The sequence below is a fragment of the Mercenaria mercenaria genome, chromosome 9, assembly GCF_021730395.1.
Source record: "Mercenaria mercenaria strain notata chromosome 9, MADL_Memer_1, whole genome shotgun sequence".
In the NCBI taxonomy this organism is placed as follows: Eukaryota; Metazoa; Mollusca; class Bivalvia; order Venerida; family Veneridae; genus Mercenaria; species Mercenaria mercenaria.
Genome location: NC_069369.1, coordinates 71,020,468 through 71,041,261, shown reverse-complemented (window position 1 = coordinate 71,041,261; position 20,794 = coordinate 71,020,468). Strand labels below are relative to the sequence as shown.

Here is a 20,794-nt window from a genome sequence, read left to right as displayed (position 1 = left end):
CCACGGAGCCCCCTTTGTACCAGTACTAACATTCCATTGCAACTACTGTGTAATGCTAACCTCTCCACATATGGAGGACAAATGATTCTACGCAAAATGTTTACTATCAATCTACTCATACTTCGTCTCTAATATGCCAGTAAAATATAGGAATAACCTTTCACTATTCTGATTTAAAATTGGGGTTATTCACAACAACCATTTAAAGCAGTTTCTTTTAAATTCGAAAGACCAAAGAGTGATATCCGTACAGTCTTGACTGACATTCAAAAAAGAAAATTCTTCCTAAATAAAAGGTCGCTAATTCTGCATTCTGTCCAGGTCGGTTCTTCCCTTGGAAATTATTCATAACAGCTTAAGGATAGTGGTACCTACATATACATTTTTTCTATATCTGGAGGGCTTCTGATATCTTAATTGACTAACAAAGGAAAAAAGTGGTCATATGCTCTTATTTGAAGCTGTCAGCTAACTTAACCGTTTACTGTTTACAAAACTTACATTCATACAGGTATACTGAATGCGTTTTTTTTGTAAATTAAAAAAATTAAACGTATTACACAGTGATACCAATACAGAAACTATAATAAATAAGAAAATATTATGCTGCAACAACACATAAATAAATCAGCAAATACTTTTCAGACTTTTTGTTATAATAAGTAAAAGGTATCGAATTCATTGTCATGTTTTCGAAGTATGACTGAAAAACATACTACGAAACAGAAGAGATTTGCATAGCAAAATTCAGTAACAATTTATTAAGCATCAATACATATGATAACAACATTAAGTATGCAGTGTTTTTCCCCACTGATTTGGGAATGGGACCGGGGCCTTCACAATTTGGAAATATGCGTCGTAAAACAGCTAAATTGGGAATTGTTAATAGTCATATTTTTTTTTAAATGTTACAATTATTGGTTGAAAAAGTAAGAATGCTTTTTTTTATTTTTACCTTTGGGAATTTTAACTCTGAAATTAGAAAAAGACATACTTTTTGCCATTGGTATTGGGGCCCAAACTGGCCTGAAAAAAAAGCACTGGTAGGACCTGTTAAAGCTAAACTAAGTTTAACAAGAGCACCGTCTACGGGTGACATCGCTCGTCTGCAAGTGCTGGACAGTATGTAAGAAAGGAGCTATAGTTCAGAATTTCTAAGTATAAAAAGGGTCATAACATACAAAATGCATATTATAGTTATGGTTCTTGACCTATCATCTAATGATGATAAACAAGTGTGCAAAGTTTCAAAGCTCTAGCCCTTACAGATTTTGAGAAAAGGTGGACCTAAACAAAAAAATACCAACGCCGACGCCGACGATCAAGCGACGACAATACTTTGTATATTTTTCAAAAATCACACGAGCTAGAAAGGCCCTAAAGGGACTATCCCACATATTTTAGGCAAAAAAATCTCTCAAAAATCAATGAAAATGAGTACTCTGAAAGTGACTAGTGGTACAAACTTATTAACGTAAGATTTTTGCAAGATATTCTTATAAATACTAGTAACTAAAATCATTGTGCAGAAGGTAGTAAACCGTTGCAACGCTTTTGAAATAATGCAGAGAAATTTACATTCTTCTTTCAATTTTACAAATATCTAACTTATTTTCACCCACTTGATCATTTTTCATTGTCACATATACATTCTATGCCAAACTTGGTGGAAATGAACATGGTGAAAAATATCACCAAACTGTGGGCAAGTAGCTTAATTTTAACATTGCATTAAGTAGCGGGTGAAACACAATATAGGGAGCATTTAGAATATCGCATTGTTATACATGGTTTTCAAAAATTTCCTAACCCTTTATTGCAATTTAACATTTACACTTCATAACACTAAATACGAAGAAGTTCTGTGCCAAATTTTATTGATCAAGCTCAAATAGTTTTCAAGCAGTGGCAAAAAACGCATCTAGAAAAAGTCATTTTTGAAGCGTTATGTTGTTGCACTTAGAATTTTCCATATTTTCCAAATAAAATAATGGTATGATATTATATATTTCCATGTAAATGTGTGTTATCAGCATAAAGACAATTTTTTAAGGATTATTATGGTGTTTGATTTATCATGATCAGATGAAAATTGTTGAAGCTGTCGAGAAAAATGTGAAATGGGTAAGATGTTATGCAGTTTTTCACTGAAATTCCTCCTTTTGTTATAATGATTAATTGCAATGTTAACATTATTTTTTTTTTAATATTTTGGTCCAGAATCATTTCTCTGTTGTAACAGTACTTAAAGAAAAAAAATCAAAATCATGTATTTCTGAAATTTATTTGTATGAATTTTTAAAATTGAAAATCAGGTTTTTATGAAATGATGTAGAGTCCGTAACCAATTGTATTTTATAGATTTGTAAGATATTATGAGAGTCTTTATTGATTTTTTCTTATCAAATTTAACTGTTGACATTAAATTTTTATGCTATTTCCTTTATTGTTAACTACATTTTTGCTGTAGCACCACTAATATGGTTACGGACACTACAAAAACCCTGTAGTGTCCGTAACCTGTCTTCCAATGGTGTAAATAAACATTTTTTAAAATTTTATTTATAGCTATTCTTATGAAAGTATTTGTTTGTTTGTTTTGGATTAAACGCCGTTTTTCAACAGTATTTCAGTCATGTAACGGCGGGCAGTTAACCTAACCAGTGTTCCTGGATTCTGTACCAGTACAAACCTGTTCTCTGCAAGTAACTGCCAACTTCCCCACATGAATTATCAGAGGTGGAGGACTAATGATTTCAGACACAATGTCGTTTATCAAATAGTCACGGAGAACATGCGCCCTGCCCGAGGATCGAACTCGCGACCCCGCGATCCGTAGACCAACGCTCTTACCTACTGAGCTAAGCGGGCGGGCTCCTCTTATGAAAGTAATAAATGATTTTACAAGTTAATTAATCAACTTTATTTTTCATCAACTTGTTGATGTTGCAACCACATTGGAAAACCCTTATTGAGGCATTTCTATATACAGCATCATTTTCTGTTGCTGCAGCATGAAATTGAAAGATGTCATAGCAAACATTGAAGCGATGAGAGATAAAGGATCACTACTTTTTTCAATTTAAAAGGTTCACTGATGACAAGTTTAATAAAGTCTATTAATAATTTCACTATAAAAGGTAAATTTTGTCTACTTAGTAATGCTACTTGAAACTGTAGTGTCCGTAACCAGAGCTGAAAAAATTAAAACTTGCATCTTTTTACAGAAAAATGAAAAATTATCATTTCAAAGTTTATTAATATTGAGAAAAAAAAACAAATATATGTATTTGTTGACAAATATTTTCAGATATAAAAATATAGATACAGTTCAAAAGTGCTAAAAATCATGTTTATCATCTAAATTGCACTGATTTATATTAAAAATGTAAAGATGTGATAATGATAATTAACAGTTATTCACTTAGACAAATTTCTTCAGGAGCATCATTGTTAAGATAATTCAAATTCATGTAGCTTACAATGTTTCTTTTTAAAATGTTTCAGAGGGGCGGTGTTATCTGGTTACGGACACTACAGAAATTAAAACAATGCAAAAAAAACATCCAGTATTACTGAAATTTCTGTTTGGATTATTATACATATTACAGTTCAAGTGAATAAATCTTTACAAGTATTTATGATTAAAAGTAAAATCTAAAAACTTGCAAATGAAAGAAAAATCTCTTCAAGAAGTACTAAGTACAGACCATGTGATGACAGGTACATGTATATTCATTTAGATGAGATTTTATATTTATGTGATGGGCATATAGTGTTGCTGCTCTTTGTATGTACGCCCGTCAGTTCGTTCAAAATCTTGTGTGTCCAACTCCTCCCACCATTAGATTGTTCTGCTTCAAACTTTCATAGATGAACAACCTTGATGTGTAGATAGCCATAAAAGAAGGAATTTCTCAGCGACTTATTTTAACCACAGTTATGATACTATGATATTTTTATATAGAAATATATCTAGAAAAATCTTTTGTGTCCAACTCCTCTCACACTATTAGCCTGATTCAAACTTTTCACAGACGAACAAGCTCAAGATGTGTATATTACATTAAAGCGATGAATTTTTTTTGTGACTATTTTACTACAGTTATGGCCCTTTGATAGTTTCTGTTTAATCATAAGGAATAAAGAGAAACATTTTTATGTGTCCAACTCCTCCAACACTAGAAGCCTGATTTGTTTCAGACTTTCACGGATGAACAAGCTTGATCAGATGACCGTAAAGGGAGAAATTCTTTCCATGACTGTTTTTACTTTAGTTATGGCCCTTTGATAATTTTTGCTATATGGAATATAGTATGATAGGGGAAAATCCTGTCAACGATTCCCAAACTATTAGCCTGATTTGCTTCAAACTTTAACAGATGAACAAGCTTTATGTGCAGATGAAGGGAAGGAATCTTCTCCGAGTATATTTTTACTGGCGGCAGTTATGATCATTTTTGCTTTATAGAGAATGGGCAATGGCATGTGTATGTGTGCACATCTGTGTCGTATGGTTATAATATCTAAATTTATATTGCAATTTAATTGCTTTATAATAAAGTAGAAGTATGTCTGATTTCATTGTGCATTTGTGATTAAGATAGAGTTTTGATCTGATGAGGCAGCTGCAGTGCTGAAACTTTAAAGGCACAAAAATGCTGAATAGGTTAGAAGAGGTTAAATGGCAAGAAAGGCAGAAACTCAATCCAGGCCGATGTGAAAATTAAAAGAAAAATGAGAGAGAAAGAAAGAAAGATTGTAGAAAGAGACAGCGACAAGAAGTAGAGAAGAGTAACTCAAAACTAGATTAGTTAAGAAAGCAGAACTAATATCAAAATCACATGACGAAGGAAAAAAAGAGTAGAAAGAAATTTATGTGTCCGCACAAACAGGATCTGTCATAGGAGATAAGAGACAATGTTGTTGCATTTATAGATGAATCTACTATGACTGATAATAGGGCTACATTTTCAACACCAAGAAAATCTGAAAAAAAAAAGTTACAAAAAGATTATTGATATGTGTACTTTTGTTAGATAATTCATATTGTAGTGTCCATAACCATGAATTTAATTTCTTTTTTCTGGTTAGTGACATTCTTGAGAAAATAAGTGTAAGTGTTGTGTGATATGAATACAAAGTATTGATAATAATGTATCACTTAGAGAACCTAATATTGCTTGTTAAGTTACAAGATTTCATGAAAACACGAAGTTTTCAGATTTTGTTTTTCTGTTTTCTTTTTCATTGGTTTTAATTTGGCAAGTTGTATATTTCTGTTTGAAGAATATCAAATTTAAATACACTTTCCATTCAGATATCATTTTAACATTATACCAAATAATTCATGAGTGGATTTAATGTTTTCGACATAATCTAATGCAAAACCATTCTTGAGGCTTTATTGTAGTGTCCGTAACCAATTACTTGTATCTATCAATATTTAGGATTTTTTTGAAAATTAATCACTTTCCCTTTAATCTAAGTCATTTTGTTTCAACAAAGACAGAATCTGTGTTGATTTTTCATTAAGTTTACATCATTAAAACTGAAATTGAAGATGTCAGATGATTTGAAATATACATGTTTTTAGCAACAAGGTAATATCCAACAATATGTTTCTTTTTTTCAGTATCTATACCTTTCTCAGTCCTATTTTTGCCTTGCATTATGTATTTCCATGTGTTTGTCCCACTTGTAGTGTCCGTAACCAGCAAAGATATGCATTTTATCAGCCTTTAAAAATTACATTTCCGATGCAAATACCAGCAAACCACTTAAGTTGCTTATACTTCAAGCACTCTACTTTGTAGACAAATACTTTTTTTGCCAAAATTAAGAACTTATTTTTTCACCTCCAAGTGCAACACTACTGTTCCCTATATTGTGTTTCACCCGTAGACAAGCTTAAGAGTGTAACAATTTTTTCTGCATAATCATTATTATAATACTGTACTGTAACATTGTTACTACACAAATGTCTTTAGAAACAAGCTGGAAGGGCGTACAGTTATATACTGAAGATAGTTGAAAATGTTTTTATAATTCTGTGTCTACAAGAGAAGCAAAATTTAATATAACTGGGTAATGTATATATAGGTATTTGAAATTGACATAAAGAGCTGCATTAAATATCAAAAAATCATGTAATGTAATGTAAATTCATCTCTGAAAAACAAAAGGAAAACTTCTTTAGATATTAGGACATATAATATCAGTTAACAACATTGTAAATGTATCTAAAATATACGAGTTTGACGAGATATACATATATAAGAAATAACATACACTCTTTAAGTATATTGTTCAACTCATAACTAAATCACAGCTTGGAAACTGACAAAAATAATATATAATGGCACTTATATAAAAACAAAATGTTTCAAAGAAACACATTAATAGGCTATAGATATAATAAAATATCTGTAAACAGTTAATAAGGTTTCTGAAATTCATGTACACGAAGTAAAAACTTTTTACGGATATTGCTCTTTATCAGACAACGGCTGATTTCAGTTAGCATATTTACCAAATGCATGGATACATCTAACATCAAGATATTCAGCTTGCTTCTGTGAGATTCAATACAGGGGGTTTATAGACACATTTGTTCATATGGTTCTTGCGGCTAACATTATGGGTAAAGCACTGCCCACACCAGTCACATTTGAATGGCTTCTCACCTGTGTGTTGTCTCATGTGAGCCAAACAATTGGTCTTCTGAACGAATTCTTTATCACAATAATCACATTTAAATCGCATCTTGTTCAAATGAATATCCCTATGTCGAGCATATGCAATATCAGTGCGGAACCTTTTATTGCATATTTCACATTGATACGGCAACTCTCCTGTGTGCCTTCTCATATGAACTTTCAACTGCTTACCTGTAAAAAATTTATCGCCACAAACATCACAAATGAATCTCCTGTTGCCCTGATGTGAAATAATGTGTTCAGTCATACTACACTTGTAATAAGTTTTGTAAGGACATACAGAGCACTGATACTGTTTTCTTTGATCATCATGTTTTGTTAAATGGTACCTCAAACCAGCTTTAGTCTTTGAAAAGTAACCACAAGTTTCACAGATGTATTTATTACCTGTTTCGTCATGTGGCGTATGCATTTGTTCAATATGAGCTTTTAGTCTAAATCTATATGCAAATGTTTTCTTACATATATTACAGTCAAATCCACGCATATCTTCATGGTGTTTCTCAATTTTGTGAGCCTTCAATGTAAATTTCTGAGATAATTCCACATTGCAAATATCACATTTAAACTTTTTCTTTAAATGAATGGAAGACATGTGGAGTGCTAAGCCAGCAGCAGTAGAAAATATTTTGCCACAAAGATCACAGGCAGTATGAGAATCAGTGTTCTTTGATTGGTGGAACTTCTTTAAAACCTGCACGATTTCAGGATGCTCTGATTCCATATGCGTTGTTTTTGTAGTGCTAGTCAGAAATTCTTCTTCACAATAAGGGCAAGAAAATTTCTTGTCAGTTTCACTGTGGTCATTTTTAATATGCTTCAGTAATTCCTTTTTAGACCTGAAGTTAAAACTACAGTATTTACATGGGTAATCACATATACCTTTACCACTTTCTTTGGAATGCACACTTTCAATATGCCTTTTCAAATCACCTGAAGAACTAACCTGCTTCTCACAAATTTGGCACTTAATATAGAAATTTTCATCCATTACACTATCTACATTATCTCTGACTCTTTCTTCCATTTCTTTTGATTCTTCTGCAGCAACTTCAATAAGTCTTGCCCTATTTTGTCCCGTCTGTCTTCTTAATAATGAATTATACCCAGATACATATCTTTTGCCATCAGTGGAACTTTTGTAACAACCATCATTAGCACCATCTCCAAGGTGCGCTCTTTGGTCTTCAACAACTTCATCAATGCTTTCTATTTTGTTTGCATTATTCCTTTCAATCTTTATCCTTTGTTCTTCTCTTGACTCGGTATTCTCATTTTCAATTCCAATTTCTTCACAAGATACACTAGAAACAGAAATATCTTCAGTGTAAGCTGATGTATCATCTTGCAAGCAACCAAGTCCTATCTCCAATTTCACATGATTAGCTTTATTCTTTAATTCATTATTCTCACTTTTTTCTAAACTGTTGAAACCTCCTGATACATAATATTTGTTACTGTCAGTATTTGATTGAGGGAGTAAAATATCATTTATGTCATTACCATTTAAATCTGTCTGTGAACCTGTACTTGTGCGCTGGACAATACCACTGTCAAAATCGGTCTGACTTCCAATACATGAGCAGCCATATTTTGGAAAAGCTGTCGAGAAGAAATGGTTATAATGATAGGAGCCTCCACTAGTGTGACTCTGCATATGTGTATGCAAGACACATATTGTTTCAAATATAGTGTTACAACCACCACATCTATAAACATTCAGGTGCGTATCCCGAATGCCACTTATACAATTTAACAAATTTTCACTGCCATCTCTTTGTTTGCAAATGTGTGCCATTATGCAGCTTTCTTTCTCTTTTGATCATAAACTTGTTCCTGATGTTTTTATCATATAGTTGGTAATATTACACAAACTATTTCATCTTATCCTGTCTTGTCTAAACTGCTGAATATAGTTCTGGTTTAACTCCCGCCTCAGTCATTTTCATGTCTACTGATTCTGTTTTATTCATGTGCAATCGCATGTTTTCTTCTAATATTTTTCAAATGTGATACCCCAGTGAATTTGTCTAAACTGCATTCATGGACATGTCTGAAAGAAGCAAAAAAAATACAAATTTCAGTACAAAATCAAACATATTAGAAAATCTAAAAGATTTGATCTACTGGTAATGACCTAGATTTTGATCTTATTTAACTCATTTTCATCTAGACATATTTCATGGAGACAAACGTGCTGAAGTAGAAAATGTGGCCTCTAGCATGTCTTTATAATTTGACATTGTCACCTAGTTTAAGACTTCAGGTAACCCAGTTCTGACTTTCACCTTGAAAATTGCACTTTTAGTGCAAAAAGGGAAATAATTCTGTTAAAATAATTAAGAATTATTGGACCTGTTATATACTTGCCTTATGATTCTTACAATCGGTTTTGAAGTTCAATGTAACATCTACATTGGTTTCAGAGTTTTTTTTTTAAAGAAATCAACAATTTTGTTACACTTTCCAAGAAATAAAGGGGAATTATTCTGTCTAAATAAAATGCAGAGTTATGGAACTTAACCTGTAAACTAACAATATTTGTAAATCCTATTTTTGGTTATTTTTACCGGGGTACAAACAACTTCGCCCTAAAAACCTCTTTTCAGTTTTAGACTGGTTTCGCTTTATTCCGTCAATGTTTACCAGACGCATGGTTAAAAATAGAATTTAGCAATATAATTACTTAAATTACAATAACATTGCAAATTGTAATTAATTACATTCAATTACACTACCAAATGTGGAAACAACCTAACATTCTTCTTACATGAACACTGGCAAAGTCTTTACTTTGTACTACATATACATGATAATACATGTAAACATAAACTGATTTCAGTTATTTCAAAATTGAATTTACGCCAGTTCATATCATGATAAAGACTCATGCAAGGTTTCATCAATCTAAATCAAATACTTTTTGAGCTGGGAGCGTCGGATGGACGGACAAGACCAAATCTATATGCCCCCACCACTCATTAGGGAGGGGTGGGGGCACAATAATTCAAATGTTTGCAGTCTTAAGCAGGTAATATAGCCTAAACTAACATTTTATGAAAAGGATTCCATATTCTAGGCCATATAGTTTTTGAGCTATGAGCATCACAAACAAAAAATCCACTATTTTGGCTATTTCAAGGGCCGTAACTGTAACAAACACTAAAATTCTCAAGAAAAATGCCATGTGTGCAAGGTCACATTATGATAAAGACTCAAGCAAGGTTTCATGAATTTACATCAAATACTTTTGAGCTAGACACATTATTAGGTGAAAATGTGCATTTTTGACTATTTCAGGTGCCATAACTTTAAAAATAGGGGGTGGAGCCTGCCAAAAAATAAGAGGTGCGCAAGTTTATATCATGATAAAGTCTCATGCAAGTTTTCATCCATTTTTATCATATACTTCTTGAGCAAGATGCATCACAAGGTGAAAATGTGCACTTTTAACTATTTCAGGGGCAATAGCTCTGGAAATAGGGGGCGGAGGCAGACAAAGAATAGGAGGTGTGCAAGTTCATATTATGATAAAGACTCATGCAAGGTTTCATCTATTTATATGAAATATTTTTGAGTCAGACGCGTCACAAGGTGCAAATGTGCATTTTTAACTATTTCATGGGTCATAACTCTGAAAATAGGGGGCGGACCCAGATGAAAAATAGGAGGTGCACAAGTACATATCATGATAAAGACTCATGCAAGGTTTAATCAATTCTTATTGAATACTTTTTGAGCTAGGCGCGTCACAAGGTGAAAATGTGCATTTTTGACTATTTCAAGGGCCATAACTCTGAAAATAGGGGGAGGAGCCAGATAAAAAATAGGAGGTGCGCAAGTTCATATCATGATTAAGACTCATGCAAGGTTTCATGAATCTATATCAAATACTTTCTGAGCTAGGTGTGTCACAGGGTGAAAATGTGCATTTTTGACTATTCCAGGGGCCATAACTCTGGAAATAGGGGGCAGAGCCAGACGAAAAATAGGAGGTACGCCAGTTCATATCATGATAAAGACTCATGCAAGGTTTCATCAATCTAAATCAAATACTTTTTGAGCTGGGAGCGTCGGATGGACGGACAAGACCAAATCTATATGCCCCCACCACTCATGAGGGAGGGGTGGGGGCACAAAAAATGATTAACCTATATGCTAAGCTTTTCAATTTTTGCTTCAATAACAATCGAAATAATAATGATGCAAATAATTTCATATCAGATTTGATCATTTTCTTCAAAAACATAGTGACAAAAATTATCAAAGTTTACCAGTTGGTTCTAATAAAACAATTAAATCAGAACAAAGGAGCTATATCCAAGGGATTAACACTAACCATAATATTCTATTGATACTTTTCACAGCTATAATATGCAAACTAGCATGTTAAAGGGAAGTGTCACTGGTAATACACTTATTACTTATTCAACAAACTGAATTAAAGCATGTGCCATGTAAGACCAAATTAAAAATATGTTTGTTTGCTGTCTCCCTACCTACCCGCTTAAAATGCTGTGCCCGAAAAGATTTTATTGGACAATGCTGGCCAAAATAGTTTTTTAAGTTGTGATATGACAAGTGCCGCATATATTTTAAGTAAGCAAAATAATAAGAAAGTTTAAATTGTATTATTTAAATTTCATCCTTTTATATAACATAATTATACAGATTTGACATATTTTACAGAAGAAATATTCTGTAAGAAATGATCATTATATCTACTGGTAAAAGTATAATCCCCACACCAAAGAAAAAAACGATTACCTACCTACCTACCCAACTTTAAAAAGTAGGGTCGGAAGACAGCAAACAAAGACTTTTTTAAATGTGGCCTAATGGGAAAGTATTTGAAATGTATAATTGTCAATTACATCCCAAAACTGCACTGAAATTAATTAAATTACAACTACATGTAATTGACAAATGACCCAATTACAAATTACATTTAATTACTAAGGAAATGTAATTTAATTGCAATTAATTACAATTACAATTTTAATTACCTCAGGTCTGTAGCTTACTTAGAAAGAAACTGTAATAATAATGCCTTACAAAGGGAAGATTTCCTAAGAAAAGGGGCTAAATGATAGAAAATGGGGCTCAGAATACTTTTGGGGGTAGGTATGATTCTGAAAATGGCAATTTTCAGACAAAAAATGTTGAAAAACATGCTCCGGTACAAATAACAGGAGTATATAGGTGACGAATTGGGTTGTGCAGTCTGGCATATATCGCCGGCAAACAGATGTCAAATTTATGCTCTTGGGACTGTTTTTCATCTAAGAATGAACATAATGATTGTATGAAAATCATTTATGTGTAGAGATGGATAGAAGCAAGAATCGTGCTATTTATGAATTGTGGACTTTGATTCAAGATATAATCGGCTGTGCATCAAAGTGGCCTCGCATAATAAGACGTTTGTTTTGGACGCAAAATATAAAACATTTTGACAGAATAATTGTAGTAACATTTGTTTACTTCAATGGACTTAATCCGGACACTTTCTTTAGAATGGCAAGGCTGTTAGGTCTTGGTTGTGATGAAAGTGCGTATAGACATTTTGCTGCTCTATTTCTTTGCGTCGGGGAATTATAATTTATATGCGTTTAATGTTACCAATAACAGATATGAATATTTGGGCAAGAGAATCCGACAATATACCCCGATACAAAAGACCAGATTATAATAGGCGACAAATTAGGTCAGTTAGATGCTTCAACTTCTCCTAGCAATTAACTCAATAACTGCTAGATTATGTAAACATATTAACCTAACACGTCTTCCACTAACAGAATAAAGCTAAAAAATTGTAAGTGCATGCTACAATTATGCTTGAGTCTGTAAACACATTAAGGCCAAAAATAAAGTCTCGTTTCTGGTCACCCGACTGACTGTAATTTTTCACCCCCGACCATATTTTTTTCGGCCTAAAGTGATCAATCTACGAAAAAACGTGGGGCCGCAGATTTTGACACGCGAAAATTGGGAAAAACTCATATCTGACCCACACAAAAAATGCCCCGTGTGTCGGCTTGAACCACAAAAATTTTCTTTCATGCACCTCAAGTTTGAAAGTTCTGCCCCTTGTTAATCAAAATCCTGGTGATTTTCAATATTGTTTGCCGAGTATGGTAGTAGGCGGAACGTCGTATATTAATTAGCTACCGACTGATGTCAATCACGGCACACGTTGACTGACATGTGGTCATCTCGCAGTTTGTATTTAGTACAATAACGTCCGTCATTATCAAAGATGTTGATTGATCAATGTGTAAATCTTTTCGAAAACAATACCAAACTGTCAGATATTGGTGATCTTTTTACAACATTTTGTACGACAGTTCAGACCTTCCATGGAATCAGTTTTCATCCACAGCACCCCAGCAATTCATTTATTGAAATCGGCCTTATTTGAAATAAATTTTGAAGTAATTTATATTAAGATCAAGAAATAATATATGATTGATGCATAAAATCATGTTGAAGGAGGTTTAGGCCTGTACCTGTTAAGTTTATTGACCTTTTACACGCCGGTTGAAAATTAAAAAAATTGCGAAGGCTTACAACAGCATGACATGTGCTTAAATTGGACGAACTGTTATTTTAAATAAAGTTGCGACAGTCTATATTAAAATAGATTTTAATGATTTTGGTATCATTTTTGAGCTAAAACACTGCATTAATTAAATATGTACTTCATTATACTTTCAAAAAGACGGATTTCCTACAGAATTGGCTGAACTTTTGGCAATCGTGTTTGTGCGTGTGTGTTCGGGTTTAACGTCTTTTTCAACAATTTTACAGTCATATAAACGATGGTGTCTACTTGTAGCAGTGAGCACAATGCCAAACTTTATAGTGGTGCCTCACTGGAATATCACGCCGTAGACACGTGACATGATACCTCACCCAGTCACATTATACTGACACCGGGCTGACCAGTCCTAGCACTACCCTCTTAATGCTAAGCGCCAAGCAAGGAAGCTACTAGTACCATTTTTATGTCTTTGGTATGACGCGGCCAGGGATCGAACCCATGACCTCCTGCACTCGAAGCGGACACTCTACCACTAGGCTAGTCGTAACTGGATCATTTTTTGAACTATGAGCTAATCAAAACCACAGGCGTAAAGGCATACAGTCTGGTGTTTTCTTATTCATGCTGTTTTTATATTGTTAAGGGATAAAAAATCAGTGTGACAAGTGAGGAAAGTTATATATATTTATTGTTTATACAGTATTTCTGAATCAGAAACTCCATAGCAAGTGACATGTACAAGTGGTTTACAAAAAAAAAAAAAAAATTCCTACCTAGCAGGGATATAAATTAACACTCGCCCAGTGCGACCAGATTTGATGCTGGTCGAGTCAATTTTCCAAAATAGTCGCCCAGCCGGCGAATGGCTTTGGATTCACCTATTAATGTCAATATTCTGGGTTTTTCCGAGATTGTCTTATTAATATGCACTACGTCACTTAAATCGACCAATCAAAATTACCGATATATACTACGACCAATCGGAATAGGCAGATCATTTACTCCGACACTAACAATGGCTGTGCCCATAGAAATACAGCACTAGAAAGTAGAGGTTTATTGAAGGTTGTTAAAGAGCTTAGAACGGCCAGTCGTGGGGACAAAAGGAAATATTATCAGGTTTATTTAAAGACCTAAAGGCCAATGAGGACTTTTAATGAAAAATGGGCTGTTAACAGACCGCGGCTGCATAGAACACCGACCGCAACATGGTGTGTACTTTTGTACAAGTAATAATTTCATAATTGTGAGTGACCTGTAACACGACAATGTAACAAAATACTACAATTCAGGTGTCCATAAGCGTGCAGCCTCTATCAAAATGCCCATAAACAACCCATATCCTCTAGTGCTGCAAAAATCATTCAAACTTTAAGTGCGTCTGTGTTTGAGAGTCTGTGTCCGAATGTGTGAGTTTGATGAGTGTTCTGTAATTATATTTAAGAAATTGATGTATTTTGGCAGGAAGCAAATTACAAGACTTATCATTAATTATGTCGATCTAAACTGCTGTTAGTATATTTTCCCGCTAATAATAGCTGGGCCCCTAACTTTTAGGCTGGGCCCCTAGAATTTGCCTGTAATGAGCCCAGTTGGCTAACAGGGTCTGAGTGTTAATTTATATCCCTGCCTAGGCTAAAATTAAAAACATATTTGTTTGCTGTCTCCCTACCTACCCACTTAAAATGCTGTGCCCCAAAAGTTTTTATTGGACAATGCTGGTCAAATTTTTTTTAAGTTGCGATATGCCAAGTGCCACAGATATTTCAAGTAAGCAAAATAATAAGTAATAAAGTTCATTCTTTTATACAACATATACAGATATGTCTTATTTTTACAGAAGAAATATTCTGTAAGAAACGATGATATATCTACTGATAAAAGTATAGTCCCCCCCACCAAAACAAAAAAAATTGCCTACCTACCTACCCACCTTTAAAAAGAAGGGTTGGGTGACGGCAAACAAAGACTTTTTTAAATGTGGCCCTACCGACCCATATTTTTTTAAACCCGTGACCAGAATCAAGACGTTTTTTGCCTAAGGCAGCAATGAAAGTAATGGCTTGTCCTTTTTACACCAGGTGAGAAACGAATTTGTAGTAACAAGCATCTAAAAAAAACCCCTGATATTGGATGTATTACTTGTTTTATATGACAGATCATTATGACAATGTGGGTATGATGTTCAATCTTTAACTCTTGTCTTAATGCCGTCCTTTTGGACGGTCTTGAAACCAAAATGAGTCCATATTTTTTATTCAAATGTTACCGGTCATGATTTTAATAAGAGTGATACCATGAATTTTACTTCCCTTGAATTGGAGAAAGGGAATACGCTGTGCTGACTGCCGTACCATAGGTGTTTTATCGTTAATCATACACAACAAATTCAATACCGTCCAACTGTATATCATTACACCCTTACTTTCTGGGCCTCTTAATAGTCCTTAAGAAATGAAATAATATTCTAAAAATAGTGAAGATGTTTTCGATTTTTTTTTAAATAATATGTCATTAAAATTTTTTTTTTTTTTTTTTTTTTTTTTTTTTTTTTTTTTTTTTTTTTTTTTTTCTGCGCATGCGTCGAGAACAGTTCACAACTTTTTCGTAAACTATACACAAAATAATAATTTACTTAAAACTTTCTTACAATACCCTTAATTTGTATAACTGGTGGTGGTAAGATACTTATTAGCTAACCAGCTGTGTAGATAATTCTTATTATCTTCCCAGCTTATTGGATGTTTTTGACTCGTACTGCAACTATACAATTTTCGGATAATTACACAATTCGGACAAAGAGTTACTGGTTGGTCTAGAATCATACTAATCCAGCAAGGATGGAACTAAGGCTGACATTGTTATGTCTTTTCATCTTTATAGTTGCACATCATATTTTTCCCTGCTCAGCAAATCAGAGTAATTTACTGTGCGACCATTTCCCTCCAAAATCCAGTATTGTTGGTATCTCAGTTGCCAACGTCCTCAAAACAGTAATACCATCTAGAAAGCACAAAGAGAAACCCAGTGCTAGTAAGACATCCTTATTATTTCTTTTTTGTCTTCTGGCATGTCAGACCCCAGACATTAAACCCAAACCCAGGCCCGCCAGGCGCTTCCTGTCCTACCCAGTACCCGTGCGGGATATGTTCCCAAAATGTGTCCTGGTCACAAAAAGGCATCCTGTGTGACAACTGCGAAACTTGGTTTCACACAGACGGCGAAGGCATTGGCAGTCATACTTACGACAAACTCTCAGACTCAAAGTTCAGCTGGTACTGTCAACAGTGCGGCTCTCTAAACCACTCAAGTTCACTGACTGAATCCCTAGATACTCTCAGTGACACTTCTTACTATTCCCCTCTAAGTCACGACCACAGTAAAGTAAGTTTCAGCTTAAATAGCTCTTCTTTCCTCCATGAGCCTCCAGAAACCCCAAAGGCCTCATCTACCCCAATCCCTAAAAAGAAAAAGGTTACTCCCAAACCTAAACTAAAAACATCTGAACGTCTCACAGTCCTTAACATTAATTGTCGTTCTGTCAAAAACAAAATCCCTGAATTACACCTAGTTATTGACCAAATTAAACCAGATGTTATTTGCCTTACAGAAACATGGCTTAAGCCAGACATCAGTTCTTCCCGAAATATTTCCTGATAATCTTAATTATAAGGTATATAGGGATGACAGGAGTGAAGGTCAAGGTGGAGGAGTGATGATAGCTATATCTAACTCACTGATCAGCCAAGAACAACCAGACCTCAAGACTTCATGTAACATAACCTGGGCCAAAATTACCATCACTGGCCTTAAAGATATCTTTGTCGGAGCCTACTATAAACCCAAGAATTAGATGCCGACTCCCTATCCCAACTCTGGTTATCCCTTAGTAAAATACCCAAGGGCAGTATAGTATGGCTACTTGGAGACTTCAATCTCCCCGACATTGACTGGTCAAAAGAGTCCCCTAAACAAACTTGTAAAAACAGATCCTTTTATGAAGAATTTATTGAAAGATATTCCCATTATAATCTTGAACAAATAGTTAAGATCCCAACTAGGTTATCCAACACCTTGATCTCTTCTTTACAAACCATCCATCCCATGTTCACTTGGTTAATCCCTACCGAGTCTAGCCACCTCGGATCATGATATTATATTTCATGAATTGAATCTTAATAGGGGCCGCCCAACCCAACCTAGACGCCCTATAAAACTCTACACGAAGGCTAATTGGGAAGGGCTAAAATCTGACATGAAGGCTTTTGGTGCTAGCTTTCTCACCGAACACCATTCAGACCCTGAAGTAGCGTGGAATTCATTCAAGGACTGCCTTAATGAATCCCAGTCAAAACACATTCCATCTAAAATGTCTAAACCCCCTGCCGACTTGCCATGGTTAACCCGAGAATTATCAGGCTTATACATAAGCGTGATAAACTGTACCAGAAACTACACAAATCTCCCTCCTCAGCCCGCCAACAAAGATTCAAATCCCTTAAGTCTTCTATCCAGAAGCAAATAAGAGCCCAATACTGGTCATATATGGAAAGTGTCATATTTGACCATGACTCACAACCTGGTAAAAACAAAAAGTTTTACAGCTTCATCAAGCACAACAAAAAAGAAAATGTCGGCATTGCCCCCCTTAAATCAGATGGTCTTACCTACACAGACCCCATCCAAAGGCTACTATCTTAAACAAACAATTTGAATCTGTCTTTTTTCCCTCCCCAGCCCCTTAGTCTGAAGCATATATGTTCCAACGTCCTCTCATCCCCAGTCTCCATGTTGAATAAGATCCAGGTCACCACTGAAGGTGTGGAAAAACTGCTCTATGGCCTATCCCACATAAAGCCTCAGGACCTGATGAATTATCCCCACGCATCCTAAAAGAACTCCACCATGAAATTGCTCCTGTACTTGCCCATATATACAGGTTATCTCTCGAATCTGGCCTAGTACCCAGTGATTGGAAAAAAGCCACCGTAGCCCCCGTATTTAAAAAAGGTCCCAAGTCTAAACCTAGTAACTATCGCCCAATTTCCCTAACTTGCATTGCTTCCAAACTCCTTGAACACATTGTTGTTTCCAATCTTATGACCTATTTTGCAAGCATAAGCTACTTAGCCAGTTCCAGCACGGCTTTAGATCAGGTCACAGTTGTGAGACTCAGCTCATTAATTTCACTCAGGAACTTTACAATAACACTGAACAGGGTCAACAAACAGATGTTATTGTCATGGACTTCTCCAAGGCGTTTGACAAGGTCGATCACATTAGACTAATTTATAAACTACAAAGCCTTGGTGTCAACCCAAATTACCAAATGGGTCAAATCTTTCCTGTCCAACCGCTCCCCGAAAGTCGCTGTTGATGGTCATTTTTCCAGTGAACTTCCTGTACATGTCTGGAGTTCCCCAGGGGTCTGTTCTTGGGCCATGTCTCTTCCTGGTATATATCAATGACTTACCAGATTCCGTCAAATGTAAGCAAGAATGTTTGCAGATGACACCATAATATACCTTACCATCAACTCCATTTCAGATAGTATATCTCTGCAACAAGACCTGATTAGCTTAGAAACCTGGGAGAAGACATGGTCCATGGAGTTCAACCCGGACAAGTGTGAAGTCCTTAGAATTTTTAGAAAGAAAAATCCTGTAGTCTACCCCTACAAACTTCACAACATAGAGTTAAAAACTTGTGAGGCAGCTAAATACTTAGGCATAACCATTTCCAAAGATCTAAACTGGTCCAAACACATTGACAGTATCACTTCCAAAGCAACTTCCACTCTTCGCTTCATACAACGAAATGTCAAAACTGATAATAAAAAGGTCAAAATTGCTGCTATAACACCTATGTCCGCCTCAACTTGAATACTGTTCAAGCGTCTGGCATCCTTGGCAAAAAACCCTCACTAGCAAAGTCGAAAATGTCCAAAGGTCAGCTGCTAGGTACGTCATGTATGACTACAGTTACACCAGTAGTGTTACACAAATGCTGAAAACCTTAGAATGGAATACACTCCAATATAGAAGGTTACACAATTCATTAGTAATGTTTTATAAAATAAGGACCCAGACAGTTGCAGTCGACCAATCTCATCTTATTCCAACTAGAAACCTAAATTACTTAATCCCCATGTCTCACACTCAGTACTTTTCTAACTCCTACTTCCCTAGGACCATCCGACTCTGGAACTCCCTACCAACTCATGTTAAATCTAGCCCCAGTCTCAGTATCTTTAGAGACAGGCTGGCGGTGGTCAGTATGTAATTCTGTTGCCTCTGTCCCATTTTAACTGTAGCATACTGTCTTTTTTAGCTTTTATTCTTTTAACATTGTAACATATCAGTTCTTTAACAACTGTTTCTCTGACAGCGCCGCCCAGTGATAGTCGGAAATCGACGGTTGGGTGAAAGATGTAGATGTAGATAACTTTTCTATATGACCCGTCATAATGACTCTGACTTCACTGTCAAAAACAGGTAATTTATACTTTTCGTGCAATCGCTTAAAAGAATATTTAATGGATATGTTTAACCATACCATTCTATGATAAGTGTTTTCTATCACAAATTCTTAGAAAATAAAGTTTTGTCAGGAACTTACCAGTTACAATTGTACAAATGGCGTAAAACATTCAAAGGGGAGTAACTTTGCTATTGTACGCGCATACAATAAAACCCGTCCACCGCAATTCCGTGCACGACAAAACACGTACGTACATCAACAAGACCCAAAATTTGCTATCAAATCAAATACGAAAAAACTGAATAGGCCTGATTTTTTTTATACTTTTACCGATATATTTAGAGTTTGTAATTTTCAAGTTCATCACCCTATCAAATTTATAACAAAAGTATAAAATACATATTTATTTATACTTGTAAATATTATTATTTTTCCTTTCTTACACTGTATCTTTTATTAGATTAGCATGGACCCCATTGGAAATAAGCTTTTAGCTTAATGGGTTATCCATAGATCTTTAGCTTTCTCTAAAGTATAACACCTGGCTTAGAATTTTCTGTTTTATTAAAAGTATGCATCTTACCCTAGTCTTAAATATAGATTTGTTTTTATAACTATGTAAAGAAATTGTTTTTTATATGCTGTGATATTTATATTTATTGCCATGTGTTGTATTTTATGCTATTGATCTTAAATGTCAATAAAAAAAATTATTTGTTTATTTTGATAGTGTCGCCGACCTTGCCAGCCGGTAGACTGAGTAATGACAACTCAAGTCTGGGGTTCTTATGATATGTATTTGACGACAGATACGATCCTGCAACTGTATATATATAAATGTATATAGACATGCAATAGATAGGAAAATATTTTAGCATAAAATGGCTATGACTTTTGTTTACACTTTTGAATATGGCGGTGTGGTTGTGATTGGTTATCGATTCATGCAAATGAATGTTACGTAGAAGATTAATCGAACATAAATATGAGATTAAAGGTCTAAAGGTAGTAAATTCTACATGATACGACTAATTTGGACTACTGACTA

General features: G+C 34.7%; 2 protein-coding genes across 2 annotated transcripts in view; one reads left to right on the top strand and one right to left on the bottom strand.

Moving 5' to 3' along the window:
- LOC128559575 (G-protein coupled receptor 83-like) overlaps positions 1-20,794 on the top strand; it is a 66,395-nt gene that overhangs the window by 17,324 nt on the left and 28,277 nt on the right. The window lies entirely within an intron of this gene.
- LOC128559574 (zinc finger protein 836-like) lies at positions 739-19,912 on the bottom strand. The gene is made up of 2 exons (XM_053551667.1): positions 19,885-19,912; positions 739-8,775 (listed from the first exon to the last, which is right to left on the bottom strand). Exon 2 carries the CDS (start codon positions 8,518-8,520, stop codon positions 6,568-6,570), a length of 1,953 nt encoding a protein of 650 aa, XP_053407642.1. The 5' UTR covers positions 8,521-8,775; positions 19,885-19,912; the 3' UTR covers positions 739-6,567.

Bases quoted from the DNA above. Each gene is read 5' to 3' on its own strand.
- LOC128559574 (XM_053551667.1), bottom strand. From the start codon at position 8,520: ATGGCACACATTTGCAAACAAAGAGATGGCAGTGAAAATTTGTTAAAT.